Source organism: Rhododendron vialii, chromosome 11a (assembly GCF_030253575.1).
Source record: "Rhododendron vialii isolate Sample 1 chromosome 11a, ASM3025357v1".
NCBI classification, from domain to species: domain Eukaryota; kingdom Viridiplantae; phylum Streptophyta; class Magnoliopsida; order Ericales; family Ericaceae; genus Rhododendron; species Rhododendron vialii.
The window spans coordinates 29,786,666-29,800,704 of record NC_080567.1 but is presented as its reverse complement, the minus strand read 5'-3'; the positions used below and the strand labels follow the sequence as shown (position 1 = coordinate 29,800,704).

The window sequence follows — 14,039 nt, the reverse complement described above, 5'->3', positions numbered from 1 at the left end:
TTCATACCCCAAGAATTCACCTCACAGAATTCTCACCCCTTGAGAATTCACACCCCAAGAATTCACACATCCCAGAATTCACACCTCCAAAAATTCACACCTCCTAGAATTCACATCCCTTTGTAAAATTCACACCTTTACAGAATTTACACCCCCGTATTTTTTTGCAGAATTCATGCCCCACATGTACTATTCATACCCCCAGAATTCACATCGCTTTCAAGAATTCACTCATTTTCCGGAATTCACCCCTAAATGCAGAATTCACAACTCATCTGTACAATTCACACCCATCTAATTACACAATTCATACCCCGTCTACAAAACTCACATCTCTAAATTAAGAATTCACAATTCAAAAAGACATAATTCACACCATCTCAAGTAAAAAAAATTCCCAAATATCTCTTTCCCTTCCCATACACAAATACATACCCATATATTATTGAAAGAGGATGCGATCTTTACAAAATTCACACATATTTGTAGAATTCACGCATAATATAGAATTCACGCCCTTGATGTGCAACTGATGTCTACTGTAGGAACCTAAAGGTAGATTTGGTAGGATGTGACGAAAGCAAGTATTATATGTGCCGCGGTTCGTATTGTAATATTGTGAGCTACTACCTAACTCATTGCCAGTGCGGAAAATCCTTAACATACGAGGTAAATCTGTTAGACCCAGTTCCTCAAGGTGGAAGTGGATTTATAAACCCAACTGTGCGTTTCATGGTAACCGATGACTTTCAAGTGTTGCCTATAGGTCTGTCAATGGGCCGGATCCGATTCGGATCCAACAGATCCAGATCCGGATCCGATAAGACACAATCCGATCCCGATCCGATAAGACTCAAATCTGATAGTAGTAATCCGGATCCGAATCCGAAAAATCCGGATCCGATCCGAAAATCCGAATCCGATCCGGAAACTTTTTTTACTTCAAAAATTTTAGCAAAAAAAAATATTTTTCTCAAAAAAAAAAAATTTAAATAGAAAATAAAAATAAAAATACAACTTCTTAAACATTTTTTTTTTCAAAATAAAAATTTTACTATTTTTTTAAAAAAAATTAAAATTTAAAAAAAAAATAAAGTTCGGATTCGGATTGATAACGGATTTAATCCGATCCGGATCCGTATTGAATTACCGGATTCGGATTATCGGATCGATGTTATCGGATTCGGATCCAGATCCGGATCGGATTTTTCGGATCGGATCCGGTCCATTGACAGGCCTAGTTGCCTATGTCTACCATGGCTGGCTTGTCTCTGCTTAGCAATTTTGGAGCATTAGATGGGAGCAAAATCGAAGAGAGAATGCTGAACGTAGGAAAGGTTGAGGTAATTAACGAAATCATTTTTTGTTCTACATTCCATATGTGGAAAGCTATGATGTACCATGTTTCCAAATACAATGTGCATACAATTAACAGCTCAATACCTATCAAATCCACATATTTACATACATACATATACATACATGTGTGTGTGTGTATGCTTTTGCCACGACCCCAGCCTTGTCTGGAACTCTGTGCCCTCATTTCTTTGGAACTACTTGTTTGTATCCATACCCATACGTCTTAGATACAAAGTTATGTAATTACGTTGTATTTTTCTAAGCATTCTCGCTTTCTCTCTCAGGTTCTGAAATTGCTCAAGTGTTCATTAGCGTCAAGGACACCTTTTTCTGACTTCATATTAGAACCTCCCTTCAGTAAGCCAATGCCCATGGTTAATCATGGACAGTATGGACCGAGGATGACAAATCTATCTCAAAGAGATGCAGACACCAGAAACGAGGATGAAAAGATAAACTTGAAGCTTATCATAAACAGATCGAACAATAGGGCGCTGTACGCAGAAGTTGAAGAGAATTTTGTTGATCTCCTATGCAGTTTCCTCTCATTCCCAATCGGTTACATCTTTAAAGAATTTCCATATTTGTCCTTCAAGGGATGCATGGGCAATTTATACAAGAGTGTCCAAGATTTTGATGTCAACAAGTTCTTCAAATCAGAGGAGATGAAGGCAATTCTACTCAATCCAAAACTAGCCCCTGGTTCCTCTTATGGCAACAAACTAATTGGTATTGAAAAAGCTGTAAACCTGTCACGTGAGACTCTTTCTTCCCTGGTCAAGAACGAATGCCGTAGTAAAAGTTTAGAGTCCCCTCTGCAGGAAGTTAAAATTGGTGGCGGACTAGTGAAAGGACCGTCTATGTTCATGGTGACGGATAGTTTATCAATAGCACCTTTATCTCCAATCTCAGGCATATTTCTTATCAACAGATTAAAGGTACCTCTCAGCGACATTCAGAAATTGGAGGTGAATATGGGTAAGGAGGAGGTAAGCCATAAGTTAACTGCTGCCAAATTATAACAGATGTTACATGGACTCAGATAAGGGTGTAGGGTACAGCCCTTAGTGTATGTGCAAGTGTGGGATTAATCTCATTCTCATTGAGGACAAAGGGACACTGTGAAATATTCACGTTTCTTATTGGATTTCTTTATTTTTTAAGTTTGATATTGTTTACGAGGTACCATGGACTATTTCATGCATAACATGAGATTCACATCATTGCATACATAGTTCTGCAGCAATATGCTTTCGACCAGTCAGAAATTTCACAACGTTTTTGGTACTCAATAGGCTTTCAAGGTGAATGTTGTAGTAAAATGTTACACGTATGTTGTACCCCTACTCGTGTCTCAAGAATCAGACGCTGTTCATACATTTTGATGATTTCGTGCAACAGGTTTTTTTCTATCAACATTCTTAGAAATTTGCAAAAACCTGGCACACTAAACAGAATTCATTGCCTTGCACCACAGCGCTTTAACTCCTAAAGTTGTGCTTGAAGTTTGACCCTGTAACTGTGGCTTGGTGTAGTAGTTTGCTGACTGTAGTAGTTTCAATTTCACTCTCTGCTGATACATACATATTGCAGACTTTGCGTCTCTTGGTGGCTTCGTTGGTGTCAAGATCTGCGTTGACTGATGCTTTTGTGCGCAAGGGGGCGAAGCAAGAAACCTGAGGTAAAATAGCGTTGTCTGATTGTCTCTATGCCAGCAGAGAGGAAGAAGCTCTGGTGTTTGCCTATAAGCCTATGTTCTAGTTCAACAATGCAAACTTGCTTTATTAGCATTGATATTCTATATCCGCAGCTGATGTAAGACCTATTGGTATTCTTTCCTTTCCTTTTTTGTGGTTTTGTGAGACCCTTTTGTGGTTTTGTCTAGTAATTTGGAGAGACTACTGTGGCAATGGTATTATCGTATGGTCTGAATATCTGATTGAGCATCATGCCCGCATGCCACTAAGCAGAGCTTGTCCTTGTTCCAAATTCAAGCAAAATTTGTGTTTCAATTAATAAATTTAGCTTGTCCATTGGAGTGATCACCCAGGATAATGACTACTTACCAATCTATAATGACCAGAGTTTAAAAAGTACAAAATTATTACTAGAAGCAAAAAAAAAAAATCACTGAAGACAGAAAAAATATTTTTTTTTTGTCTAAAGTGTCGTCTTATTATGATGATTTTTTTTTTCAACATCGGCCCATATTATTGGAGTATAGTTTTTTTATTCCTCTTGTCGAGACAAATAATTAACCCCAAAAATTACAATGAAAAACTCAACAAAAAGTTATGAAAAATAAAAAAAGTACCAAAAAAAAGTTTTAGACAAAAGTTTACAACGGAGCCTTAATGCTCCAATGGCTAAGGTAGGTCTATAGTCAATCTTTTCTCTTCCATTTAAGAAATAGTACCAAAGACAAGACCTGTATTAGGCGTTCTCTTTGAAATATGAAGTTGAATGTAACGAAGATTTCGATACCTTATTATAAAACAAAATGGCATAACCAACTGCCATAGCCCAGTTAACCGCCCTATTAAGAGGATTCTTTCTTGAAGTATAGTTCAAGGGTAACTCACTCTCAAATGGGAGGTATCGGGCCAATTCTTGTGTCGTTCGATTACTTCTCACCCAACATAAGAATTAATTCAGGAGTTATAGTCATTGTGTTGTTGGGTAGGCCTTGTTTTTTTTTTTTTTTTTGGGTAAATGGTGGGCTTGTTTGTAGATGAATTTTTGAACATTCCGATTAATAGATCATCGTCGAATGTAATTCTTCATAACGTTCGTAACTTTCATTCTTCCTGCCGAAGGTAAAGAGGGGAAAGAGAAAACTCATCTTACACCAGCCTTTAAAGAAGGCCTAGGAGAAAGTAGCTGACCACATGTTCACACGTGGGGCCCAATTAATCCCATTTGCAAAAGAATCAGCCTACCATGAGTCGTACCCATGCTGCCATGCTCCGCTCGCGCGTGAGAGAAGAGAGAGAAGGGCGGGACGCTGAGCGTGCGCGGGAAAGGAGGGACGGGGTATTTTTGTCCATTCAAGGACCTTCCACTGTAACAGTTTTACATCAATGGACCCCAGATATTATTAAAATTTAGCCTAGACTAAACTCTCATTAGGTGCCTACTTTTGGATGTTAAACCAATTTTCTGCTAAATTTATTAATTGAAACACAAATTTTGCTTGAATTTGGAATGAGAAAAGGGAGGTCTATGTTCTATTACGGAGAAGATGAACTGATATGTTTCTTAGACACAAAGTTTGTGTAAAATAGCAATTTTTCATTTTGAAACCCTCCAAGGTTTTTTTTGTTTTTTGGGTAAGTCGAAGATTCAAACCCTCAAACGTTTTGTAGCAATTGTTGCTGCAGCAACACTTCAAATAGGTTCTTTTTCTGCCTAGGAAAAAAACAAAAGAGGAGTTTCCTTGGGCCCACAAACATATAATCTTCTCCATTATGAAACAGAAGGATGTGGAGACAAGTTATTACAACGGCTTAGATTTATTTGATCCAAGGATTGATGTGTGCTCTCCAACTCTCTTAAGAAAGTGTCATATCTTCTTTTTACCCAGCTTCTGTCGTTGGCATAATAAAAATAAATAAAATTTCAGTTCCTGTCGTTTGGGTCCCCCCACCCCCCTCTCTTGCTCCTGTTATCTTTCGAATCCCCATCGAGGTCTATAAATCCCGTCAAAAGTTAGGCCAAGAAACATTCCTTTCAATAATAAAAATATATATATATTCCTTTGGAATTTTTGATTTATTCCGGCGAAACTGGTTGAAGAAAGCTGCATGAAAACTAGGCCAAGAAAGCTTCGTGAAAACAAAGGTAATGGGTCTAACAAAGATACCATTTTTTGAAAGCAGTGTGAAACATTCCTTTGAAATCTTTTTTGAGAGTTTTTGGTGTCTGTTTCTTTCCAGGGTGCAAGTAGTGTTTAAATTTCAATCTAGCTGCTGTTCCAGGTGGAATTGTGTCTGTTCCAAGTGTACAAGAAATTTGGGTGAATTTTTGTGGTGCGACTAGGTGGGTGTGTTGTTAAATATTACACATAATCGAGTTTTATTATTTTGACTCCTTTTGACTTTCCATTTTGAATGATAGTTTAATAGTGTAATCTGTGCCCAGGTCTATGTGTTTTCAGACCATTCTTTTTCTTTTTCTCCCTTCTTTTTTCTGTTATCATCGGGTTGCCCATACCTACATGGGTAAAAATTGATGCAAGTCTTGGCAGAAATTGAACTTCAGAATAGTAACTCAATGGGTACATAATTTTTAGCAAATTGAACCAATTCCAATCGGAGTGGGTAGTGCCGTAGGCACGGGCAAGCACTATGCCTCTGGTGATCGCTTACCCTAAGGTATTTCAACCAAAACCTGAGTTCTCTGCAGTTTTTTTCGATAGCTTGTTTTTTTCTCACAGTCCGAACTAATTTTTTTTTTGCTCTTTATATGGTTAGTTTATGGCGTTTGATAACTATTAGTGATTGAAGTTACATTGAGATATTTGATTTCTGGGTTATAATATGTTCTTTCATTTTTGCAAATGAGTTTAATGTATGTTGTGGGGGATCCATAGTAATGCTATTTTAACTTTTTTACTTGGTATTTTAAGGGATTCCATAAGCAAATTGATAGTTCTTTGTAGCTAGCTTAAAAGTTTAGTTGGGGGAGTGCTGTAAGCACGGAAAATTCTCTTTCGTGTCACTAAGAAGAGAATCACATACTACACACTAATAAATTGATTTAGTGTTTTAGCCACTAGTTAGCAAGTGCCATAGGCACGGATAATTCTAACTAGGGTGCGTAATGTCGTAGGCACGAGCAAGCACTAATTTATATTATAAAATAAAGTGGTTTCTTTTTATGCCTAGAAAAAAAGTTTCATTAGGCCCACAAAGTTTCATTATAACCTCTACAATCATTAGATCACTTCATGTTAACTTTGTAGCCATCACGATTGTTTTTGGGGAAGCCACTCTAGACAGCTGCTAGACTATTAATGGGATCCTTAACAAGTATGAACAAGCATCGAGTCAGATGGTTAATCGGGACAAATCCTCTTTCTTCTTTAGCCCGAACATGCCTCACATTGTCAAGATTGAGATTGCAAATGTGATGAATATCAGACTCGAGACTGGAGGGAGCAAATATTTGGGGCTACCGTCAATCATTGGAAAATCCAAGAGGGCTGTATTCTCATATGTTACGGATTGCGTGGGCACAAAGTTAAAGGGCTGGTCGGAGGCAAGACTTAATAATGCGGGTAGGGAAGTTCTTAAATCAGTGGTAATGACCATGCCCAACTATGTTATGCAGTGTTTCCTCCTACCGAAAGGGCTTTGCCGGCAACTGTGTAAATCCATGAGCAGATTTTGGTGGGGCAGCAAGAAGGGGGAGAGAAAACTTCAGTAGGTCAGTTGGGATACGTTGTGTGACACCAAATCCATGGGTGGAATGGGGTTCCGTGACCTACACGCTTTCAATCTAGCATTTCTTGCCAAGCAAGGGTGGCGCTTGGTCACAGGCCCACCATCGCTCTTCTAAAAGGTTTTTCGGGGTAAGTATTTTCCCCGTTTTTCTTTTTGGGAAGCTCAATGTCCAGGAACGGCCTCGTGGGCTTGGCGCAGTATTATAGCAGGGCGTGAAGTTCTTTGGCGTGGTTTGCGATGGCAAAGCTATAAATCTGTGGTCGGAACCGTGGTTACCCCGAGCCCTATCCTTCAAGGTCCTAAGCACACCTCCTGTGGGATCACATTTAGCCCCTTTACCATAAAAAGTATCTGATCTTAATGATAAGGAACTTCACGAATGGAATGACAGCTTGGTGAGAGAATTTTTCGGCCCTATAGATGCCCAATATATTTTGGCTATCCGAGTCAGTCAACAAGGAATTCCAGACAAGGGGGTATGGCATTACATTGATGATGGCAAATTTACGGTCCGGTCAGCATACCATGTAGCAAAATCCCTTCTATTTCCTAAGAAATCCACTGTGAAGGGGGGACCGAGTTCGGGAGGATTGGATCGAGTGAATTGGAAGGCCATTTGGAAGCTTCAGATCCCGAATAAGGTACGTCATTTCATTTGGAAATGCTCTCATAATGCCCTAGCTGTGGCTGCCAACCTTCATCATAGACAAGTTATTAGGGACCCATTTTGTTTTCACTGTTGCAAAGAACTTGAAACGATCAAGCACAAGGGAAGGAAGGTGTGGAAATTTGGCCCTCTAAATGCTGTTTCTAGTTAGAAACATTTGAGTTTTCGGCAATGGTGGATGTCTTTACCACAAGGGAAGATTTCAGAGGTGGACAGTCGGGATGGGAAAGCTCTTGTGTCCATGATTTGCTGGTCGATTTGGAAAAATAGAAACCATGATTTGTTTGAGGGACAGCAATAGGAACCATTAGTAGTTTATGAAAAAGCTCTGTTGGCGTGGAAAGAATTCAAGGTTGGCGTGTGATTTATTGGAACACAGGGCTCCTCCCTTGTCTTCTCCTTGAACCCAAATCTGGCAGTCTCCACTGGAAGGTTACATAAAGATAAATGTTGATGGTGCTCTAAATTCTCAGGATGGCAATGGTGGTGTGGGTTTTGTGGCTCGGAATAGAGATGCAATATTGGTGGGAGCAGCAATGGAAATATTTAAGGGTCCTCTCTCTCCTCGTGTAATTGAAGCTTTAGGATTCCGGTTCGGTCTTACTACTGCTTTACGTTGGGATTATTCTCGAATTATCGTTGAGGGGGATGCACTTCAGATTGTTCAAGCTCTCAATGGCTATCGATCCTTCGTTGACTGTGATACCATTATTTTAGATTGTCTCCAAATTGCTTTGAATTTTTCCTCATGTCTCTTTTCTCATGTGAAACGTGGTTGTAATAGGGTAGCACACTTTGTGGCTAGGAAATCCCTATCGGGTAATGGAGTACCAAAATATTTTTAATTTTGTAGACTCAAATAATTAATTAAGGCTATTGTAATTTCATATATCATGCAAGTAATTTAATTCAACATATGCACTAAAACTGAAGAGAGTCACAAATAGCTCAACCTTGATAAAAAAAGAATTATAAAGAACAGTATTTCTGATTCCATCAGGACAAATTAAACATTGCATAAACATAGATCAAAGAAATAGGTATTTGGCTTAAAATATAAATTCTTTCTCAAACAATAGCAACAATAATCAAGATAATGTCATGGATTAGATTCTAAAATTGTTCGAATAATGAGGCTTTTTCATCCGTGTATATTGGAAAATAAATGTAAAACCTTGCCGCAAGAGAGACTTTCTTCAAATATCGTACAAAATTAGAGCTCAATTTGCTAAGAGCACACAACAAATTATCATGTTGAAAAAGACAAAACCATAAAAGTAAAACAATTAGAAAACCCCAGAAAGAAGAGACCACTTAAAATACTTATGATTTGAAGTTCTAACAAAATCATAGTCTAAGGTTATGAAATCTAAAAGAATCCAACCACGTAGTTGCGTCTTTCCTTGTGTGTAAGAATCTACGATTGAGAAATTGATGCATCTATCTTCGTTTGAATTATAGAGGGATCGATGAGAGAGAGATCGAGGGAGATCTAGGAGAGGAGAGAGAGAGAGAGAGAGAGAGAGAGAGAGAGAGAGAGAGAGAGAGAAGGATTTCTTTCTTTCTAATGGTTAGATTTAGAAGATGTATAAAGCTTTTTCTTCTTAACAAAGCAAAGAGGGGCCTAAAATACCTAAAATACCCATGAAAAGCATTTTCTTCTTGACTAAGCAAAGTAGAACCTAAAATACCCCCGAAAAACCTTTTCTTCTTGATTAAGCAAAATAGGACCTTAAATACCTAAAATATCCTTGAAAAAACATTTTCTTCTTGACTAAGCAAACTGGGACCTAAAATACTCCCAAAAAGCCTTTTCTTCTTCACTAGGCAAAGGAGGACCAAAAATACCTAAAATACCATCGAAAAACCTTTTCTTCTTGTTTAAGCAAAGTAGGACCTAAAATAACCTCAACTCAAGACATCCAAAAGAAATTTGAAAGACGAAATCTACAAGGGTAATTTTGTCTTTTAATATGGTAGCTTGGCTTGCCTTAAATTAGCAAAAAGAAAGATTTTTTTTTGTACCCATAAAAAACAATATCCCTTAAATTAGGAAAAAAAAGGATTTTTTTGTACCTCATTTTCTTCTTGACTAAGCAAAAGACCTAACACTAAAATGCCTAAAATACCCCCATATCTTAACTCCACAATTGACAAACTACAAAGACAAACCGGTAATTTCACGGTGTGGTTTGGTTTGCCATCCTACGTTCTTTTAGATCTTCCAAACAAGGCGAAATGACGAGCATATCCTTCAACTCAACCTACAAAGGTAATCCTACGAGAGGTAATTTGGTATTTTCATGGCGTGCCTTGGTTTACCATCCTATTTTTTATTTATTACAAGTGTATTGATTACAGAGTTATTGGAGATGCTTTTAATAATTGTCCTTTTAGTGTATTATAGAGTTATTGGAGATGCTTTTAATAATTGTCCTTTTAGTTTACCATTACCACTGTCTTTCCCAATTCCAAAGTCGTTCATCAAAGCAGCAATACTGGTTTGGTTTGCTAGATCTCCCGCAGTGACACACAGGTACCACACACTACTTGGATCATCTTTGAGCACTACTCTACTCATTCTGCTTGTTTGTTTATGCCTTCTTCTTCATCGTCCCTCCATCGTTACTTCAGTTACTTCTTGTCGTTTCACTTTTTCATTACCAACTTTGTCCTTCAACCAAACACACTTTTACAAACACTCATATTTGAGGGGGTGGGCAATCCATCAGTAGAATTCTTGTTTGTGCTAATATATGGACATTTGTATACGACTTGAACCTTTGAACTGTATGAGGGTAGAAATGAGGAGTTGGTTCAGCGGTTGAAAACTTGGCCTTGGTTGGACAAGCCCAAGTTCAAGTCCCGTAGCCCCCATTGGAACTAATTCTCCTTAACTGTCATCTTCATTTTGTGTGTTATGTTCGTCTTTTATGAACTTTAGTTAGATTTGCATTGTGTCTTTTGGATTCTTTGTCTGTCTCTACGGGATGAGTCTATAAAGTAAAAAATTATGGCCAAAAGCATAAAAAAAATTCACTTAAGACGAAAAAAATACAAACTTTTTTGTCATTAGTGTCGTCTCATATAAAAAAAAATTCAACATCGGTCCACATTATTATACTTTTTTGATTCCTTTTTGAGACCGATGATTAACCCCAAAATTTACGACGAAAAGTCTGGAACGGAGTCAGGATTTTACCCTAGCAGTGGCGAAATGTATACTAAAAACATAAAAAGATGCATTACAATATTAGTAGTTATAGGCTCCAGAAAAAATTAAAATAACATAATAAAACTATAGTAAATGATGTTTTTCATTTACACATGGAGTATGAAAAAAACTAATTTTAATTTTGGGCATCGATAATGCCACTCCAACAACAACAACAATAGAACCCATATAGTCCCCAATCATTGGGGGTATGAGCGGGAGAGGATTGGAGACAGACCTAACTTTTGGCAATATGTACAAAGTGGCTGATCTCAGAATACCACTTAAACAGTAGCCCACCTATACGTGTTTTGCTGTGAAACCATGCCCCCAAATCAAAGCCAAATGGCATCTGAGAGAGCAGGCCTAGAGACCCAATTCAATTTATGTGCACATAACCATACTTCCTTTATTGATAGTCCAGATCATCGATATGCATAAAGATGCTACTCTCCAAATTTATAATGTCACTCTCCAGATCCCTATATAGATTTCTAAAATTGATAACCGCACTCCCATTTGGGAGTGGCATTATAAATTTTGGGAGTGACATTATAATTAAATTCCCTTAATTTTTTAGGTTAAGTTATTTTAGGGTTAGAATTAATGTGGAGTTTTTTTTTCTTAATTACACATTATCATTTATATCATTTCACTTTGGCCCATTGAATTTAGTTTTAGAATACATTTTTGGGTCTCCTTTCTTGAAAAAAAGAAGAAAAAGATTTATGACTAGTATACAATAAAAAATGAGAAAAAAAATCTAGCAGTGGCGAGACTATATAAGTTGGGGATCATAATTTTTTTTTCACATATAATAATTGCGTTTTCTAAAATTATTATTGTGGCAGCCGCCGCCACTAGACCTCCTCTGGTCCCATCCTTGCGAAAAACTCAACAAAAAGTTGCAAAAAGTAAAAAAGTTACCGGAAAAAGTTTTAGACAAAAAATTGAGGAGAATGGGGCCTTACTTCCAACACCACCCACACGTGCTGAGTTCTTAGGCTCGGTCCCAAATGAGTGCAGTGATAGTGGTGTGTTGTGAGGGCAATACTTTCTAGCGGAGGTGACGGGTAACATACAGGCACTAGGACTTGCTAAATTCTTCTGCTTGGAGTTATTTTTTCAGTCCTAATTTTACATCCTTTTAAACAATGTTTCTCCATGAGTAAGGATCCTCTCATTCAATGGCTATTCCATGTTTGATACTTGTGATGCAAATGGGGACTTCCCCGGTCCTATTTGACTATCCCAAAAAATAAAAATAAAAAAACTTTACAAGATTGGAATTTTATAGGTTAGTGAAACATGCTATGAAGGAATTTACTCTTGTTTTGAATATAGCCTCCAAATGATACGGCAGTCTGCACGTGGAACATGGGGGCCCAACCGAATACCGGTGATTCCCTATACTTTCGTTTTGCAACCATAACCGTCCTCTGTCGAGAACTTAATAGTAACATTGTTCACTTACACCGGCATTGCACCAAAAAAGTTCAATGTTTGACATTTGTAAATGCGGTTTCCATTGCTTAATCGCAAAAGATTTACATTTCAAGAATTTCCTCGAATGCAATATTGGTGCCATGGATTTCTTTCGGTGTTGCAACTCAATATTGTTGCGTTTTTCACGGACAATTTTTTATGCGTCTTTCTATTAATCTTTTCCATTTGTAGTGGTTGATGCAAGGGATACAAGTTCCAACATAAGCCAACAATCCTTGTCAAGCGAATACTGTTATCTTGAAGTTAGTCACTTAAGTTTTTATTGAAAATCATGGAGAGCGATGCTTCTCAAACTATGAGTTTGAAGATCCTTGTGGAGAAAGAGAAAAATCAAATTGTTTTTGTGGAGGCAAACAAGGATTTTGTGGATGTTCTATTCAGCTTCCTTACAATACCTATTGGAACAATTGTCAGACTCACTCGTGAGCACTTTTTGAAGGAGAAGATTGGCTGTTTAAACAACTTATATGAAAGTTTGGAAAAGTTTGATGAAAACTTTCTATCCAGTGAGCACAAAGGGATACTTCTTCATCCGCGATGTGCAACTGATGTCTACTGTAGGGACCTAAAGGTAAATTTGGTTGAATGTAACAAAAGCAAGTATTATGCGTGTCGCGATGCATATTGTAGTTTTGTGAGCTATTACCAAAATGATTCTTGCCTGTGCGGAGAAGCCTTAGTCTTCGAGGTAAATCTATTAGACCCAGGTCCCGAAGGTGGAAGTGGATTTATAAAACCAACGGTGCGTTTCATGGTAACCGATGACTTTAAAGTGTTGCCTATGTCTACCATGGCTGGCTTGTCTCTGCTTAGCAATTTTGGAGCATTAGATGGGAGCAAAATCGAAGAGAGAATGCTGAACGTAGGAAAGGATGAGGTAACTAACGAAATCATTTTTTTGGTTCTAAATTCCATAAATGGAAAGTTATGATTTACCATGTCACTAAATACAATATGCGCACAAATAACAACTCAATACCTATAAAATTCACATATTTACATACTTGCAAGTATACATATATATACACTTTTGCCGTGTTCCCGGCCTTGCCCATGACTCCGTGCCCTTATTTTTTGGAACTACTTGTTTGTATCCATCTGTCTCAGGTTCTGAAATTGCTCAAGTGTTCATTAGCATCAAGAACGCCTTTTTCTGACTCTATTTTGAAACCTCGCTTCAGTAAGACAAAGCCCATTAAGTATGGACCGAGGAGGATGAATCTATCTCAAAGAGACGTGGACACAAGAAATAAGGAAGAAAAGATAAACTTGAAGCTTATCATAAACAGATCGAACAATAGGGCACTGTATGCAGAAGTTGAAGAGAATTTTGTGAATCTCCTAGCCAGTTTCCTCTCATTTCCAATCGGTTATATTTTTAAGGAATTTCCATATTTGTCCTTCATGGGATGCCTGGGCAATTTATACAAGAGTGTCCAAGATTTTGATGTCAACAAGTTCTACAAATCAGAGGAGATGAAGGCAATTCTACTCGATCCAAAACTTGCCCCTGGCACCTCTTATAGCAACAAACTAATTGGTATTGAAGAAGCTGCAAACCTGTCATGTTCGACTCTTTCTTCCCTATTCGAAATAGAATGCATTGGTTTGAGTTCAGAGTCCCCCCTGCGGGGAGTTAAAATTGGTGGCGGACTAGTGAAAGGACCGTCTATGTTCATGGTGACGGATAGTTTATGGATAGCACATTTATCTCCGATCTCAGGCATATCTCTTATCAACAGATTAAAGGTACCTCTCAGTGACATTCAGGAATTGGAGGTGAATATGGGTGAGGAGGAGGTTAGCCGTAAGTTAACTGCTGTCAAATTATAATTGATGTTACATTTAC

At 37.9% G+C, this 14,039-nt stretch overlaps 1 protein-coding gene and 1 non-coding gene across 2 annotated transcripts in view; one reads left to right on the top strand and one right to left on the bottom strand.

Moving 5' to 3' along the window:
• Positions 1-1,544: 1,544 nt before the first annotated feature.
• LOC131307087 (uncharacterized) overlaps positions 1,545-14,039 on the top strand; it is a 20,460-nt gene continuing 7,965 nt past the window's right edge. Inside the window, exons 1-6 of the mRNA XM_058333505.1 lie at positions 1,545-2,348; positions 6,391-6,782; positions 7,195-7,444; positions 7,944-8,297; positions 12,438-13,067; positions 13,298-13,990. Of these exons, the coding sequence (XP_058189488.1) occupies positions 1,725-2,348; positions 6,391-6,782; positions 7,195-7,444; positions 7,944-8,297; positions 12,438-13,067; positions 13,298-13,990 (2,943 nt within the window). The 5' untranslated portion in view covers positions 1,545-1,724. The remainder of the gene's footprint in view (positions 2,349-6,390; positions 6,783-7,194; positions 7,445-7,943; positions 8,298-12,437; positions 13,068-13,297; positions 13,991-14,039) is intronic.
• LOC131309061 (small nucleolar RNA snoR100) lies at positions 10,992-11,099 on the bottom strand. Its single transcript, XR_009194735.1, has one exon. It is a non-coding gene; the product is annotated as a small nucleolar RNA snoR100 (small nucleolar RNA).